Raw genomic sequence first — 18,235 nt, forward strand, 5'->3', positions numbered from 1 at the left:
GTTTAGGTCTAGGCTTAAATAGCTAAATAAATTAATTAATTATACATAAAAAATAAATAAATAATTTATGATATTATATAAATATGTATATGCGGGGTTGCGGGTCTGGGCAGTATAGTACCCTTACCCGTGCCCATACCCATTTAATTTTGTGGGTATTACCCGTACCCGTGCCCAGACCCATAAAAGCGGGGTTTTACCCTACCCATTGTGGGCATTTTTTGCGGGTACCCATTGGGTCTGGGTCAAATTGCCAACCCTAGTCTGGGTCCAATTGCCATCCCTATGAGTGAGTGAGATCTAGGGTTAATGAGTCTCCCCTTCTCTCTGATACTAAGACGACATCGTTTCTAATAATCATATACGGGCGGGTTCGGGTACCCGCGGGTGAAGCTCCTCTACCCATCTATACCCTTATGTACTCGTATTTTTTACCCGTTTGACCTGCGAACCCGTATTAACCCACACAGCTCGTTTTTTTTTTTTTCCGGGTTGGGTTGGGCCACGGGTCCTTGTCCAGCCCTAGATTTGGTGGTAAAAAGAAAGGCTTTGGATCTAGAGGTTTAGAATTCGAGTCTGGCTAGTGTCCTTAAAGGAAGCTAAATGTAAATATCTATGTAATTGTTCTTTAAACCTTAAGATCTTATCTTTCTTGGACCGGAACACCATCCAACAACCCTAATTTTTAACTTATAAAAAAACTGCCTAATAACCTTGCCTAGGCATGTCATTTAACTCACAACATATGAGTGAACAATAATGAATCGTTTCGTGGGACTCCAACATATGAGAGAATGTTTGTGCCAGTCATACACAATATAGATCATATGTATTTCCTTACTCTATAGTCTATAACCAAGAATGTGCATTTCCTTACTCTACCCTCAATTATAGATCCTATGTATGAATTAAGATCTCAATGCGTTGCAAGTTGCAACCCTCAATTCTTGATAATATAAATGATGATTCGTATACTATTACAATTTGAGAGAGGGTTCTTTTGGTTCTTCTCGTGAAGTAATGGTTCACAGTCTACTATAGCCTTTGTTTCTCAATTATTCAAAAACAAAGCTTCCACGCCAAAGTTTCTTTTAAATTGTAGGAATTAGATCATTGTGCACATCATACTATGATTCTAAGTTTCCGACCTTCTCAATGGGTTAGAGCATTTACAATGGAGACCCTCAATTTGAAGGTCTTAAACGGATCCCACCTGTACACATCATTTTTTTATTATTTTTTAATAACAATATCTAATAGGTACTCATTCACTTCAATATAGACCTTTTAGCAAAAAGTATAAATAGGTTCCACAACTAACTCTTCCTCATTTACATTCCACCACTAACATATTATTTTAATAAAAAAAATGTGTGGGGACCACTAAAAGATGGGGTCTTAAGTTAGACCATGGATCTTAGAAGATCCAAAAAAAAAATTCCACAATGGAAGTACCTATTAGGTACTAGGTCTTAAATGGTGAAGACCTCACCATTGAGTGAGACACTATATTCTATCATGATGATTTTTTTTTACTGGGTTTAACTTTGAAAATGGAGAGAAGAACGTGAATCTTAATGTACATGAAAACCCCAAAAAATGAGTTGCTAATATTTTACTTTTTTTGGTTTAATAAAAATGAAATAATAAAGTCCTCTCCAATTTGTTTTTAATGATTTATACTTACCATGTCATCGATTAACACACACATAAGCATCTCTTAACATAGTTGAATGAAGAAAGGTAACGTTGTATAACTTAAAAGATCAATTTAAAACTTAAAAATTCTAAAGGATTAATTTAATACAAATGTAAAATTTAAAGAATCCAAAAGGTATTATTTAGTGTAGTATCTAATAAGAATTTAATAGGAAGTATTTTTTGTTCGTAAAGAGAAAGGCTAACGAGTATTTTCGACGCACTCGTTAAAAATCTTAAATGATAAATTTTATAAGAAACAACGTATTCAATGATTTTTTTTAAAGACGTATTCAATGAATTGAAAACTAAAATATTTAACATTTTAAATAAATAATTTTTCTTAATTTAAAATTCTTAAAGAGTGTTTAGAACATCGTTAGGAATCAAACAAGTAGTTTCCAATTGTTGATGAAGACGTAGACTATAATATTTTTTATTTATTTATATATAAAAGTATCATACGTAAGCAATGACTCTATGGGCAAGGGCAAGGCAAGCAAGGCTTTGTTTGTGTGTGACAGTCTCAGCCTTTTCTTTTGCCCTGTCTTGACCCACTTAGATATTCGTGATTCTTGGATCTTTATGTTCGTGTTCTTTGTGTTTGTGCAACGTACAAACAAGTAAACTCATCATCTCCAAAACAATCACACACTCCTACCCATATGATTTCTGAACCATAAGAATGCTCTAACTATTCTAATAACTTCTGCATGTATTTTCTAGATATATTTCTAAAATATTTTAAGTTTAAAAAATGAATTTTTTCGATTATTTGGATATATATTTTTTCAATAATTTTTAATTATGGATGCACGTACTAGTACTATAATAATATTTACTCTATTTTTTTCTTGGTCAGAATATTTACTCTTTTTTATTAGTAAGTCGTTGAAATGATCAGGGTGGTGATTATTACTATAGTACGAAGAGAGTAATAAAATTTGTATGTGATCGCAATCAATGACACTTATCTTATTAAAAGAAAACCTTATTTTAATTTTAACTTTAGACAAACATAATTAAGAATCCGACAAAAACCAATTTCCTTTAAAAGCCACTTTACACAAATGAAATGAAATAGAACCTTTCAATCATTCATTCTTCTCATCTTTATTTTTTCCTTCACTTTTGGGATTTTCATTAACCAAAACAAACTTTACAACCCCTCGTGCTTCACGCACGAAGACCTAGCTAGCTATGCCAAGCAAGGAACTAGCTTCACCATTAGGTGAAACAAAGGTTCCATTATTATCAAGAAATGAAGAAGAAGAAGAAGAACAAGATCTTACAAGAAAGGTTTGGATTGAATCAAAGAAGCTATGGCATATAGTTGGCCCTGCAATTTTCAGCCGTATTGCATCTTATATGATGTTGGTCATCACTCAATCCTTTGCTGGTCATCTTGGTGACCTTGAACTTGCAGCTATCTCCATAGCCAATAATGTTGTTGTTGGCTTTGATTTTGGCCTCTTGGTACGTTTACATAACACTATTCCAATAGAATATACTAGTATTTCATTTCACAAACGTAGCACAAATAAATAAAGAGCTAGGCTATATATCCATTTATTTATGATTTATTTTTGTATATTTGTTTACGACCCACCGTAATTAGATTCTTTGAAAAATTCGGGTTTTCTATACAATCCTCTGTATTTACGCGATCAGTACATCAATGATCGTTTGATCAAAATCAAATAATTCATTTTTCACTGTAGAATTTGATTTATTTTTTAAAAAACAAAAATACCAAGTTTAAAATCTAAGTCTAATATCGAGTCAACGATTACTGATGTGTTGATTGTGTGAATGCAAAAATCTTCGATTTTACATAATCATAATTCCTATTTTACCCCGCGGGTAACCGCCTCAATGTATCCTCATGGCTAATGACTTTTTTCTACTATTAAACTAATCAATTTTTGTTTAATGATTTTTCAGTTAGGAATGGCAAGTGCATTAGAAACTTTATGTGGACAAGCATATGGAGCAAAACAATATTACATGTTAGGAGTATACATGCAACGATCATGGATAGTACTATTCATATGTTGTATTTTTCTCTTACCAATCTACCTTTTTGCAACACCAGTGTTAAGACTATTGGGCCAACCAGAGGATTTAGCAGTGTTATCAGGACAAGTTTCAATGTGGATGATACCATTACATTTTGCATTTGCATTTCAATTTCCTCTCAATAGGTTCTTACAAAGCCAGCTCAAAACAGCTGCTATAGCTTGGGTGTCTTTGTTTGCACTTTTGGTTCATATTTTTGTTAGCTGGTTGTTTGTGTTTAAGTTTCAATTTGGTGTAATTGGAACTGCTGCTACTTTGAATTTCTCTTGGTGGGCCCTTACTGTTGGGCTTTTTTGTTACACTGTTTATGGTGGTTGTCCTTTGACTTGGAATGGGTTTTCTATGGAGGCTTTTTCTGGGCTTTGGGAATTTGTTAAACTTTCTGCTGCTTCTGGTGTTATGCTATGGTAAGTTTTTCTCGGGTTTCGTATATAAGATTTTTTTATTTTTAAATTTATTGAATAATTAATGTATTTGGTTTACGAGACGGTATATGTTTGTTTTGTTTATAGTGTTTTTTTATTTTATTTTTTCTGTTTGCAGTTTGGAGAATTGGTATTATAGAATTCTGATATTAATGACCGGGAATCTTCCAAATGCAGAGATTGCAGTAGATGCTCTATCCATATGGTAATTTAATTTTTAATATTGTTTATTTTGTGGTCAATCGAGAAAATGGAAATTGATTAAAATTGAGTGTTTCCATTTTGAATATTGTCATATTGCCTATTTTTCCAACTTATAGTTTTTGTTTTTATCTTGATAATTTTTTTTTGTGCTGATCCATATGTTTTGTTTGGCAGCATGACCATAAATGGGTTGGAAATGATGATTCCATTGGCATTCTTTGCTGCAACAGGGTAACATGTTTATCTTATTTTTATTTAACATGTTATTCTAAATTTTGCAGTTTTTTTTTTTCTTGTAGATTGTTCTTCTTAAATAAAAAAGAAAACATAATGAGACCAAACTTGCATAATCTCATTGGGTGGATGATTAACATGACATACCAAATAATTATCAAACACAAATATAGGCCAAAATTATATTGCGGTGGTGATTGAAACTTTTGTACGTTGTGCAAAAATACAAATAACACACGGAATCTATGACGATATATCAATATCAATTACCAATAAGGTTTTGAAAAAAACATAATATTTCCTGAAAAAGAAAAACATAATAGTATATAGTAGCCATAGAAAAATTGTTAATACCTAGTCAAACAAAGATATTGTGAATCATGTAAGCAAAATATGAATGGTTTTCTATGATTTGAAGTCCCTAGATTTTGATAGTAAAGTACTACCTTAGCCTCATATATTAAATAAGACGACAATGATTTATTATTATTGAGTTTTATTATGGCTCCATATTGGAGGCTGTCACATTCCATTTGGTGTAGTTTTCATGAATTCAGTGAATCATATGAGAAGACTAAGAGCAAATGTTTGCTTTGGTCACTAATTGGTATACTTGACGGCCACGTATATGTTTCCACACAGCCACCAATTTTATTTGACATTCAATATTGATTTCCATTAAATAGTAGTACTATAATATTGTTATCCATTAAATAGAATAAAGACAAACAGACTTTATGAATAGAGCCATAAAGTTTTTGATGCAGAAAAAGACAATGCGTTACAATCATTAAGTGCCACTATGTTTTTCCCCTCCTAATGACGTTATGCAAATTCCTTATTTACTTTTAATTACTCCTATGACCAAATTTATTGATTACTCAATTTGGAATAAAATATTAATATTCTTGAAGTCAAATTTGATTCAAACACACTTGATATATTTTGAATCATTTTTGTCTATATTTTATTTTACAAAGAATACCTATTGAGGAATATATCATATACTAAATAGTTGTATATTATTTAATAGTGTGTCACAATTTTTTTTTAAGGAGTGTGTCACAATTACTTAAGAAGTGTTTACTTTTTAGGGGTGGATCAAAAGGCGATTCAATCTTTTAATAATATACACTCTTGAGGAATGATCATGATTTTTTTATTTAACAAACCAAAATATATATAACCGATCAAAAGGTTCTTCAAGAACTCAGAAAGATTAAGAGCTTTAAGATGGAACCTATGACCTAATTACAATTTTTTTTTTTTTTTTGAAATCTTCCGAACAAACTTTTTATTCAAAATAATACTTTTTTAGGGAGTATATCACTCAATTAGTTTGTAACTTAAGTTTTTACACTTCCTAACAATTTTCTTTTACTTTTTGATAGAATAACATTCAAATTAAGAATCCAACAAAAAAAATTAAAAAACGTTTCTTTCTAGAAAACATTGTAAGAATGTTTTAAAGAGAAATAAAATTATATGGTGTTACGAACTAAATTAAAATACAAGTAATAATAATGCAAGTCAATACAATATTGCAGAGTGAGGGTTGCGAACGAGCTTGGAGCTGGAAATGGAAAAGGAGCAAAATTTGCTACTATAGTTTCTGTGGTGACATCATCAATAATTGGACTTTTCTTTTGGATGTTGATTATGATATTTCATGATAAATTTGGCTACATATTCTCTACTAGTAAACCTGTTCTTGATGAAGTTAGCAAGCTTTCTCTTCTATTAGCATTCACAATTCTTCTCAACAGTGTCCAACCAGTTCTATCAGGTATCACCTTAACAATTAACATTTCAATCTCAAATATATGCATGATTTTAAAAATAGTTTTGAAACGTTTTAATGTTCTGACGATTATGATTGATTGACGATGTAAAAACAGGAGTGGCTGTTGGATCAGGGTGGCAATCATATGTTGCATATATAAATTTGGGGTGCTACTATATGATTGGAGTTCCTCTTGGATTTTTAATGGGTTGGTACTTCGATCAAGGTGTTATGGTATGTTCAATTCTTTATTTACTCTTTTTTTGTCTTAGTTTCTAAAATTTGTTAATTAATTTTTTTTCTAGAATGTAAACTAATTGGTATTGAAATTGAACAATCAGGGAATTTGGGCAGGGATGATTTTTGGTGGAACAGCAACTCAAACATTAATTTTGTGTTTGATTACACTTCGTTGTGACTGGGATAAAGAGGTAATTTAACTAGCTATCTATCTATTTATTCAACTTTTTAAAGTTTAAAACTTTCATTTTCAATATTTATGTTTTATATTTAGATTAGATTATTTAACTTATGTCTTTAGAAAAATATTAACATAACACTAAAGGATGGAGAGAGTCTTGTATAATCACAAGATTAAGTATATGATGCTTAGGCGCACACATACAAACAAGACGCTTCTTTTTAAAATGTCAAATCATTTTTTTATTGTTAAAAGAAGTTTTTCATTGTGTATACATAAACATTATAGATTTAGTTTTGAGATCATTTAGATCTAAAAGATATGTATCATCATCTATGCAAATGAGTTTTACACTAACATTTGACATTTTATTATAACTAGTGCAATCTCTTTGCATTCTTTGGTTTCTTACTTGTGGTATATTGGTTTTGAATTTGGATAATCTAATTTTATTTCATCATTGTGTTGGCTAAAATTGCAGGCAGAGAAAGCAAAATTACATATAACAAAGTGGTCAGATCGAAAACAACAGCAACTAAGCTAGTGTTTCTCTTCGTAACCAAAATGGATAGGAATTGGAATATTTGTACCGGGCTTTATTCACCAAAATTATATAATTTTTTTTGAAGGGATATAATTACTATTATTCATTCTTAAAAATTATTACATCAATAAATTACTATAGTTCTATTGTCGAAAAGTAAATTATAGTTTTATTTAAATCCAATATAAATTTTAATGAATCAGGAAGCCCATTTTTAAAATCCAATATAAAGTTTCACCACTACTTAAAACAATGTTGGTATAGAAATTTGCATAAGGGATGAACACACATGCTTTGTGTTTGCTAAAATGGAGTTTCTCCCCAACTTTGGACGTTCATACAGGTGAAACTTTTTCTTGTTTTGCAATGGGTTCTAGATTTGCATCTTGCAAATGTAGATTTTAAGCTAGACTATAAGAATATGGTGTTCAATTATCACAGCAAGGGAGGGGACTATTCCGATTTAGGAGTTATCCTTTAAGATTGACGTAGAATTCATTGTTCACATTTTATTACAAACTCTAAGATTGAGTTTACTAGAAAACAAGTGAAAGAGGTTGTCCAAACTTTAACTAAGGCGAACACATCTCTAACTAGTTTTCCCTTACACACTAATGTTGGACCGTTGGTGTATTCACACAAAAAATTACTTGTTGGACCGATAGTAACTTGATTTTTATTCCACATTTTTCTCTTGTTGGACCAATATTCTTTGTTATGAGTAGTAAAAATAAAAAAAAATAAAAATATTTCGTCGACTTTTGTGGTAAATAAGATTTAATTATTATAATTGTCAATGATAAAAAATAATTCTTTTCTTCAAAAAATAACTTATTTGATTATTAATTTAACAATTTGGTGTATCAATACACTCAAATTTTTGTGTGTATCTTATCAAGCCTGACAAAGTCGGGGATATATACTATCTCAACAAGTGAAACCAATGGTAAATCTATGTTCATTGCATTGGGGCTTATATCCCGCTTAATCATCAGGTTGTTGTAAATTAAGCATTGAATAATTTTAATTTAGTTCCATTAAACATTAAATAACGTCCCCATATAAAATTTATTAATATTTTATTAATAATTTTGTTTGGTCATACACAAAGATGTTTTTTTTTATTTTTTAAGCAAAATGGGTGCAGATAGAGAACCGCTGCAGCATCTAGATACATATATAAAAAGGAAACGAGTACAAAAGAAGAAAGGGGACCACAACCAAAACCCTCTCAAGCGGAAAAAAATAAAAAAAACCTAAAAGAAAACAAGAAAATAAAAAGAACATAAGCCAAAAGGAAACTGAAAAGAGCAAGAACAAACAAGTCAATCCGGTAACCTACCATTAGAGCATGTATTGTGAATCTGAAAACCCTTCTTCAAATTCTTTTCCCGGTCTTTGAAACCACTTCAGTGAAGGGCTCCTCTGTAGTAGCAGCACGATTCCTCGGATAATTGATAGCAGCCGCTCTCTCTTCCTCATCGGTATACACCCGAGGGCCAATGTATGTAGCTTCGTTTCCCTTCCAAACATATTGCCTCAAAATCTCCAAGTCGTGAGCGACGCTGGGATTTAAATTGTCATTAGTGACAATTTCATTCGATTTTGTCGCTGAATCACTCAAATTTGTCACTTCATCACTCCATGAACCAACGAAGCGCATATCAGGATAATGCTCCCTTTGTTGTTCATTGTTAGTTGAATCAGACGAGTTGGATCCAAAGGTATCATGAATAGCCTTTTTACAATGCTCTTCAGTAGAAACACTCAAATTCTCATTACCGTTGGCACCCATGTCATCTGGATGCAAGGTATCAATACTCACTACTTCTCCATCAACCGTGGCTTTCAGTTTAGTACTATCCACAAATCCTAAAAGATGATTATTATCAACACATGTTTCAGTTGCATTTGCTACACATTCAACCGTTTCCTTTACCAAATATTTCTTATGAATAAGAATAGATTTATTTCCCAAACGCTTATGTTTCTCATTTGTGTCCAATTTCTCTTGATCCAATTTTACAAGTTTGCAAGACGAAAAAAGTGCCCAATGTTACTACAGTGCGAACAAAAAGATGTGTTTGATTTTGTTGGCATGAAGAAAAAAATACAATAATTTTTAAATAGAAAGACACAGAGATATAATCGTCTTAGATCTTAGTGTCGCGAGCTTGTTTTGCAACAATACTAAAACGACCAACTATCATACATTAATGATTAAACATTGCAACACATCAAAACCACCGTTAATTACAATGTAAATTTTTGTATGTATGTATGTATTGATATTGTCCTTTATATGAGAACTAGTGTTTACACCATTCTATCATCTTATTATCCTAATGCATATAAATTATAAACAGTAATTTTTATGAAATTTTAAATAAAATTATGGCATATCAAGAGAGAGGAGTAGTTATAATGAGAGGATGAAAGGTGGTGGAGGTTGTAGTGCATGACCCTTTTTAAAGAGCAATTAAATCTGAAGCGTTGATTTTGTTCCAATGGTCCAAATTAATTCCTGTCATCCTCTCATTGTAACTACTCCTCTCACTTGATATGTCATATATATATATATATATATAGGGCATTTTAAATGAGAGGACTTTTTAAATGAGAGGGTGAGAGGATTAAATCACAACCATTAGATGAAATCCAGTGGCTGATATTTATTTGAAGCAACTCAAATGTTCCGTATGCACCTTTCTTCCTTTCGCCTTCCTTTCTTCTCTCTCAGTTACGTTTTCAATTTTTTTCTTTCTTCTTTCCAAATTGATTTCTCCTATTCCAACACAAAGCCATTTTTGCTGCATCAACTCTATTCCTCTTTTTATTTTTGTCTTTCTAAAAAGTCCTTGGCTTTTGAATCACACCACTTCTCCAAAAATTAAAATTGGGATAAACTATCAAATTGGTGAATCTTACCGAAAACCCATTCATTTTTGGTGAATAATTGAAGAAGAAAAAAATGGGTCTTCAGTTGAGAAAGCAAACTATGAATGGGTTTCGACTTGTGGTGTAGATTTGATTAAAAAAAAACCATTGTTATTGATATGGAGTTGAAGAAATAAGGGGTAAAGATGAAGAGCCCTTTGAAAAATTAAGTATTTGAAAGTTGCAATTTGAAAATTAGATAATTAGTCATAATCAATTTCATTTGTCATGGATTCCAGAAATTTAAATTACAAGTGTCTTATGATGATGCATGTTAAAAATTGGAACGGCGTGGAGAATATGTCAGGAAGGGAGATGAAGATTGAGGGATACAGTGTGACTAAGTCTGTAGTGACTAACTAAATGCCAACCGTTGATATAGATCAGATGGTTATTAATTATTCCTCTCACTCTCTCACAATAAATACTCCTCTCACTTGATATGTTCTCTATATATAATTTAACAGTGATATATATGCAAAAAATGATTTAACAAGTGATGTGAAGTAACTTGAGTGTCAGTTACTTCACGTCATTATTTTAATTTGAGTCATATCATAAACTTATGGAAAAAAAAGTGATTTAACGTAATATAAGAAAAGAGACGCAAGTTACTCATAATCAATTCGGTTGTTTTTATGACTGTGAGGTCGACAATGAAAGTAGATGGATTAAAAAGACTTGAACTTAGTTTTCATTGATTTTGATAAGGCATATAATAGTGTCTGGAGAGCTTTTGTGGAAATGCATAGAGAAGAAAGAAGTTAGTATTGCCTATATTCGAGCTGTCGAGATTATATATGAGGGAGTATAGACTAGTGTGAGGACACTTGATGGAGACACTAACGATTTTCCCATAACAATAAAGTTCCACAAAGTTTCAACCCTAGGCCCTCATTTTTTTACACGACTTTTGGATATACTTATGAAACACATGCAAGAGCTAGCACCGAGATGTATGTTTTTCTTGTAGATGATATAGTTCTACTTGAAAAGTTGAGGGAGAAATTAAATGTGAGGTTAGAGACAAGCCATAGAAACGAATAAATTTTTCCTAAGCAGAAGTAAAACTGAGTATATGGAATATAACTTTAGCAAAAGGTGAAGAATTTCCAACTTAAAGGCGAAAGTTAGAGATCATATCATACCATAAACTACACACGTTTAAATAACTTGGCTCTATAGTACAAAACGACAGAGAAATAGAAGTAGATGTGAACCATCAAATACCAACTGGATGGGGGAAATGGAGGAGGACCCTCAAGTGTTTATGTGATTAGAAAGTACCACTTAAGTTGGAGGTGAGTCCTATTGAGCAATTGTAAGACTGAAGATGTTGTTGAGACGAAGCATTAGGATGTCAAAAACCAAGAAAATAAATTAAGCATAGCAAAGATGATTGAGATATTGTGTTGGATGTGTCGTAAGAGAAGATGATATATGATTAGAAATGACAACATTAAAGAAAGAGTTGGGATATACCTTATAGTATTAAAGATCATGGAAACTAGACTTAGGTGGTTTAGATGTGTAGAGAAAAAAATGTGTAAATTATATAGTAAGAATATTTGATAAAATGGAGGGCAATCAACTCAATAGAGACAGAAAAAGACCTAGAAAAATGTCATTTGATCATTATAACGTCATTTAATCCATGTGATCGACCAAACTGATTCTCATAACTCTAATTCTTTTGAATTGAAAAAATTTACTATTTGAATTTTCTATCGTAATTTCGTTTTAACACTAGAATAAACACTTTGTTTCGTAGTAACTAATTCAATTAAATATTTAAAGGGATTATACTTTTACAATGCAATGAACCAAATTTCAAATTTTAGCTGGGAGAAGTACCTACAATTATTATTTGTCAAAAAAAGTACCTATGATTAGTAAAATTTCCTCCCATTAAGGGAAATTGTGGAAAATTAAAAAGAAAGATACAAAATCAGAAAATATAATAAGGAATTTGTTTTCCTTCCAAAAAAATAGATAAGGAATCTGTTTTAAATATTTTTGTACAGTCTGTCATTTTTCTTATTTAATTTTACCGAAACTCTCCATCTATTTTTTCTTTTAAAATTAGTCTACTAATAAGGGTTTTGTTACAAAGATTATAATTTTTTTTTGTTGTGTCCGGGGAATCCCGGACCTTACATATATTATGCATTGTTACCAACTGAGTCAAACTCACGAGAGCGCAAAAATTATAATTTAATGCAATAATATGTTTATATAGCGTTGAATCCTTTAAAAAAAATATTTACCATTGCGATAAATTTGAGGTACTCGTAATTCCGTTATTCATTCGTAATTTCTTTTGTAGAAAGGTTATTTATTGGTAAAATTGATTTTTTTTTATTTTTTTATTTTTTTGGAGAGATTTGTCACCCATTGCAATTTTATTTAATTTACAATATTAGTCTAGTTGCTCGCAGTTGATATTTAATTTAGACAAAAAAAATTATTTTTTGGTAAAAAGAAATGTTCACATTTGTAGGTTCAATGAACAATCCCTAAAAAAAAGGTTCAATGAACAACTTTTTTTCAAATATAAATCCATTTGAAAAAAAATAGTATTTGAAAATATAAATATATTAATTAATTTTTACCAAAAATACCCGTAATTAATTTTATTATAGTCAAACTATTAATTAAAGGATAATTATAAAATATCAATAGTCAAAATGGTTGAATTTAAATGTTGTTTAATTTTTTTTTTAATATTTTTTTAAAACTCGATATCCGACCTACGAACCGACTAATCTTAGTGGCCGAATCTCATTATCTACTTGTAGAGATTGATTTAAAGTCAACAAAAAACTCTAAATAAAATAACTCGGAGAAATTGATACTAAATAAAATTAAATCTAATATCTTGAGAGAAACACAACTAATGTTCCAAACCAACCTCACTAAACATACTCAAGTCGGTCAAAATATTTCAGCGCATTAAATAGAAATCTATAATTAATAAGATGTATTTTTGAGCTTGTAATTAAAATCTATAATAATTAAAATCTAACAATAACATTCGAGCAAATGAGTTGTACTTAAAAACAAATTCATCAAGAGTGATTCAGAGGAACATAAAGACTACTATAATTTTTCTTAGAGACAGAAGGGAAAAACACCTTAGAGCCGCAGGTAATGTAACCTTTCATTACTTCTTGGTTATGATAAAAAAAATTTGTACTAAGAAATTGTCAAGTTTTTTTGCATGTATCCTTTGTCCTAATATTGTCAAATTTAAGATAGTTAACATTGATTGAGTCCATTATATACTGACACTGTATTTTGTCCAAAAGAATGTCAAAGGTGGAAGCATCAGAAGCATTAGTGGAAGCAAAAGTTCCATTGTTGAAAAATAATATTGATGAACATGAAAATGAGGTTTTGGGAAGAAGGGTTTGGAATGAGTCCAAGAAGCTCTGGCACATAGCAGGTCCTGCAATCTTCAACCGTGTTTCAAACTATAGCATGTTAGTCATCACTCAAGTCTTTGCTGGCCACCTAGGTGACATGGAGTTGGCTGCTACTTCCATTGCTATGAATCTCATTCTAGGCCTCGACTTGGGTATCATGGTAAAGTTCATGTTTTAATTTTGGTTTTAATTTGCAAGAGAAATAGATGAATCTCAACATTTTCTTTTGTGTTATGTGATTGTTGTTAGAGAATAGTTTGAGTATATGTGATTAGATGAGTGTTTGACAATATAATTAATTTTGAATGAAATTGGTGTTAAAAAACTGATTTACTTAAAATTGAGTTTGACATATTTATATTTGGCGTTTTGGTATTGAGATGTGCCTAATAACATACGTGGAATTTAAAATCAAATACTAAACAAATTAATGTGAGCTTTTTATGATGTTAAGGATGAGATGTGTTATGTCAAAAAAAAAAAAAAGAGAGAGACTGAGATCTGCTAGTACTCTGACATATTATGTTGTTAATTGTCATTATTTAAATCTTGATAGCAATCGCTCTTGATCATTGATTCGTCTCTGCTTGAGACCTAAAATCAATGGATTTGTTTTTATCTTAGGCTGGTCCTGTTTGTATTTCAAATACATATATAAACAACTTTGATGCAAAATTTATTAAAAAATTAACCTTTTTTTCGTGACATGAAAAAAAAAAAAAAAAAAACAGAAAGAAACAACTATCTCCTAATAAAGGACACTCATGCAACATCGGTTAATAATGGGTGCGTTTGTTTTAATTTAAGAAAAATCTAGATTTTTTTTAGAGATTTTAATTTTTTTTTGAAGCTATTTGTGTTTGTTTACTTTCAAAAAATCACTTTTCTTTTAAAAAGAATAATTTTAGCTAGTTCATGTGTTACCTCCTTGTTTTTGAAAAAATAGATTTTGAAAAACCTAATCCTAATAGTAATTCATGTTAATAAAGCTTAAATCTCTGCATCTAAAATATTGGATAAGCCCACACTACCATAAAAATCAACTGATGTTTACCACAAGAGTTGCACACAAGACCACCATACTTATAGTCAACCCAAAATTTAAAGACAAAATCATCAGCCAATGATAACCAAATAAAAGATATAGGTTGGAAGATGTCAACCACTCGAATAGAACTCAACTATCTCAATAAATTAGCTTATACTTTTACACGTGTAAATATCTTGGTTTGACAAAAAGAAAACAATTATTTAATACAAAATTTGTTGATGTTGTTTATTATCATCTTATAGGTACGAAGTATCATCAGTCGTTTAGCATTAAGATGATAAAGATTTTTAATAAGTAGATTTTAATATTGTTCTTTAATTATAAAAAAATAGAATATTATTAAGAGATTGTTACTTTGATTTGAAAATTAATTTTGTACATGTCATGTCATGTCATCCATTTACTTTCATGTATTTCTTCTATTGGTAATGATTTTGATAATAATATTTTGCTTGGTAGTTGGTACTAAACAAGTAAATAACATTCTGTTTTTGCATCAGTTGGGTATGTCAAGCGCTTTGGAAACTCTATGTGGACAAGCATTTGGAGCCAAACAATTCAACATGTTAGGAATTTACATGCAACGTTCATGGATCGTTCTTTTCATCACAGGAATTCTCCTTTTACCTCTTTTCATCTTTGCAACACCAATCTTAAACTTTTTTGGACAACCACAAGAGATATCTGAGCTAGCTGGAGTGATTTCAATGTGGCTAATACCAACTCACGTGACTTATGCATTCTTTTTTCCTCTTTATTTCTTCTTGCAAAGTCAGCTCAAGAATAACATCATTGGTTGGGTTTCTCTTGTTGCTTTATTGGTTCATGTTTTTCTTTGTTGGTTGGTTGTTGTGAAGTTTAAGCTTGGTGTTATTGCTCTTGTTGCTTCTGGGAATGTGGCTTGGATTGTTTTGGTGTTTGGTTTTTTTGGGTATGCTGTTTTGTGTGGTTGTCCCTTAACTTGGACTGGTTTTTCTATGGAGGCTTTCTTTGATCTTTGGGAGTTTGCTAAACTCTCTGCTGCTTCTGGGGTTATGCTCTGGTACATTTTATTTTCATAAGCAATTTCTCACTTCTTAATTGTCATTGCATTGTGTTTACGAAGATAAAATAATATCGGTGTCATCGTTCAAAATGCGTCTACTGACATATTTTTCCGAACCCTACTATTAAATTAAGGATTCATACATTTTTTTTTTTTTTTTATCTTAACCCTTTTATGATCATAATCATCTAGAATTCGATCGGGAGATTGGTAAAATCTGACTAATAACTATTTTAGCTAGAGTTTGAATTTGTGTACTCCCGATCAATTTGACCATCGTTGAAGCTCATTTAATTATTGAGCCCAACCATTTAGTTTAAGGGTCTCAAGTATAGTTTCATGTTTTTGCAACTTTACATAATTTGATTAAATTATTATATGGTCTCCTTTTCAATTGTATTTTCATCATGAGTTGTTGGAAATTCTTACAGCTTGGAGGTTTGGTATGACAAAGTACTCATGTTGATGACTGGAAATCTACATAATGCAAAGAAATTTGTAGAGGCTTTAACCATATGGTAAGCAAGTGAGAATATCTTATGGTGCATATGAATATTATTCTGGTTCTAATTTTCTATTGGTTTTTTGAGTAATTTTCTATTATTTTTATTGTTGCTTTGTTTGATGTGGCAGCTTGACCCTAAATATATGGGAGTTGATGTTTCCTCTGGGATTCCTTGCTGCAACTGGGTAATTATGCATCTTAACTTTCCCCTTTTGCTACTATTTTTGTGCATTTACAACAACAAAAAATTGAAGTCATAATATCATGCTTCATATGTCTTAAACTACTTGAATCAAGACAAAACCATGACCAAACCACCAAAATAATCGAACTCTAGTAAAAAAATCGGTTAAGGTTCAGCCGATTGAACTGTTTTATTCGACTTACTTTTTAAAATGTTGTCTATCGTCTATACTACTATTTACATTGGTTTTTCACATGTTTGTAAAAATCAGTTAAGGTTGAACCGATTGAACTGTTTTATTCGACTCAATTTTTAAAACATTGTCTATCGTCTATATTATTATTTACATTGTGCAGAGTAAGGGTAGCAAACGAGCTAGGAGCAGGAAATGGTCAAGCAGCAAAGTTTGCTTCAGCAGTGGCAGTGGTGACATCAATTATAATAAGTGTTTTCTTCTGGCTCTTGATTATGATATTTCGTAGACAAATTGGCTATTTATTTACTTCAAGTGAACTTGTCATTGAAGAAGTAAATAAGTTGTCACCCCTCTTAGGCTTCACCATTCTTCTCAATAGTGTTCAACCTGTTCTCTCAGGTACTATATAATCCAACTTCTTGTACCATCCATTTTACATTTATTTGATTTTAGCAATGAGTGTTTGACTAAAATATTGCATCTTTCAATTAATATATCAAACAGGGGTGGCTATTGGATCTGGGTGGCAAAAATATGTGGCCTACATTGACTTGGGTTGCTACTATCTTATTGGGATGCCACTTGGGTTTTTGATGGGTTTTGTTTTTCAATTTGGAGTTGAGGTAAGTTGTGTACATTTCTTCTTGGAGTTTTAATTTTTGAAAAGTACTCTTTTCATTTATGAAATTGCTCGGCATTTTCAGCCGCAGTTAGCTGTTGTTGGACACTTTTAAGATCGGTCAAACCAACTTAAAAAGTGATTGAACCGATCTTAAAAATGTTCAGCGGCAATTAACTGCCGTTGATGTAGTGAATGAGCAATTTCATAAGAAAGAAGGGTAATAATGATACTTTTCACTCATCCTTCTAATCTACAAGTTTTTACATATTTATTTATAGAAGTGTACTTTTAAACAACACAAAATTTATGTTTTGGGATAGAGATGTTCATTATGATAAGTGCAACACTTCTATTTGATTTTTGTCCTGGCATAATGGTGATATTAATTATTACTTTTTTGTCAAAATCAATTGGTTATATTAATTAACCATTAGGGACTTTGGGCGGGGTTAGTTTGTGGTGGACCAGCAATTCAAACTTTGATATTGGCCTGGGTTACCATTCGTTGTGACTGGAACAAAGAGGTAACTGCATTTTTAACACATGTTTTATTGATGTCTTTGCATTCTCATTTATTTATCTTATTACTAATTTGATTGTTAACAATTTACAGGCCGAAAGAGCAAAGTTGCATTTGAGTAAATGGGGAGCACCAAATCATGCACAAAAGTGATACTTTCTGCACATGCAAATAATATAGGTGGGATTATGAAATTCGTTTTGATTGGGAAATCTGATACAGGGTGCTAAGAGATGGAGCTAATTATTGAATAAGTTTCCATGAAAAAGAACTTGGTTTTTGTTCTGAATTGGTTCAAGTTTGACAACATTTAAATAGAACACACCAATAATTTTCTATTATTACCTTTCTCGATTCATTTT

At 31.1% G+C, this 18,235-nt stretch overlaps 2 protein-coding genes across 2 annotated transcripts; both read left to right on the top strand.

The window, feature by feature from the left end:
- Positions 1 to 2,607: 2,607 nt before the first annotated feature.
- LOC11415540 (protein DETOXIFICATION 27) lies at positions 2,608 to 7,587 on the top strand. The gene is made up of 8 exons (XM_003613051.4): positions 2,608 to 3,174; positions 3,643 to 4,184; positions 4,321 to 4,407; positions 4,581 to 4,637; positions 6,188 to 6,426; positions 6,539 to 6,657; positions 6,765 to 6,854; positions 7,326 to 7,587. The coding sequence occupies exons 1-8, from the start codon at positions 2,899 to 2,901 to the stop codon at positions 7,386 to 7,388; spliced, it is 1,473 nt and encodes a 490-aa protein (XP_003613099.1). The 5' UTR covers positions 2,608 to 2,898; the 3' UTR covers positions 7,389 to 7,587.
- Positions 7,588 to 13,634: 6,047 nt separating this feature from the next.
- On the top strand, positions 13,635 to 18,188 carry LOC11426312 (protein DETOXIFICATION 27). Its single transcript, XM_003613053.4, has 8 exons — positions 13,635 to 13,910; positions 15,302 to 15,843; positions 16,278 to 16,364; positions 16,480 to 16,536; positions 16,892 to 17,130; positions 17,236 to 17,354; positions 17,788 to 17,877; positions 17,967 to 18,188. Exons 1-8 carry the CDS (start codon positions 13,635 to 13,637, stop codon positions 18,024 to 18,026), a joined length of 1,470 nt encoding a protein of 489 aa, XP_003613101.1. The 3' UTR covers positions 18,027 to 18,188.
- Positions 18,189 to 18,235: the final 47 nt, after the last annotated feature.

The sequence above is a fragment of the Medicago truncatula genome, chromosome 5 (genome assembly GCF_003473485.1).
Source record: "Medicago truncatula cultivar Jemalong A17 chromosome 5, MtrunA17r5.0-ANR, whole genome shotgun sequence".
Classification (NCBI taxonomy): Eukaryota; Viridiplantae; Streptophyta; class Magnoliopsida; order Fabales; family Fabaceae; genus Medicago; species Medicago truncatula.

Coding starts and splice junctions, on each gene's coding strand:
- LOC11426312 (XM_003613053.4), top strand. CDS start 13,635: ATGTCAAAGGTGGAAGCATCAGAAGCATTAGTGGAAGCAAAAGTTCCA. Junction 17,131..17,235: donor TGTTCAACCTGTTCTCTCAG/GTACTATATAAT, acceptor TATATCAAACAG/GGGTGGCTATTGGATCTGGG. Junction 17,355..17,787: donor TTTTTCAATTTGGAGTTGAG/GTAAGTTGTGTA, acceptor ATTAACCATTAG/GGACTTTGGGCGGGGTTAGT.
- LOC11415540 (XM_003613051.4), top strand. CDS start 2,899: ATGCCAAGCAAGGAACTAGCTTCACCATTAGGTGAAACAAAGGTTCCA. Junction 4,408..4,580: donor GTAGATGCTCTATCCATATG/GTAATTTAATTT, acceptor TTTGTTTGGCAG/CATGACCATAAATGGGTTGG. Junction 4,638..6,187: donor GCATTCTTTGCTGCAACAGG/GTAACATGTTTA, acceptor ACAATATTGCAG/AGTGAGGGTTGCGAACGAGC.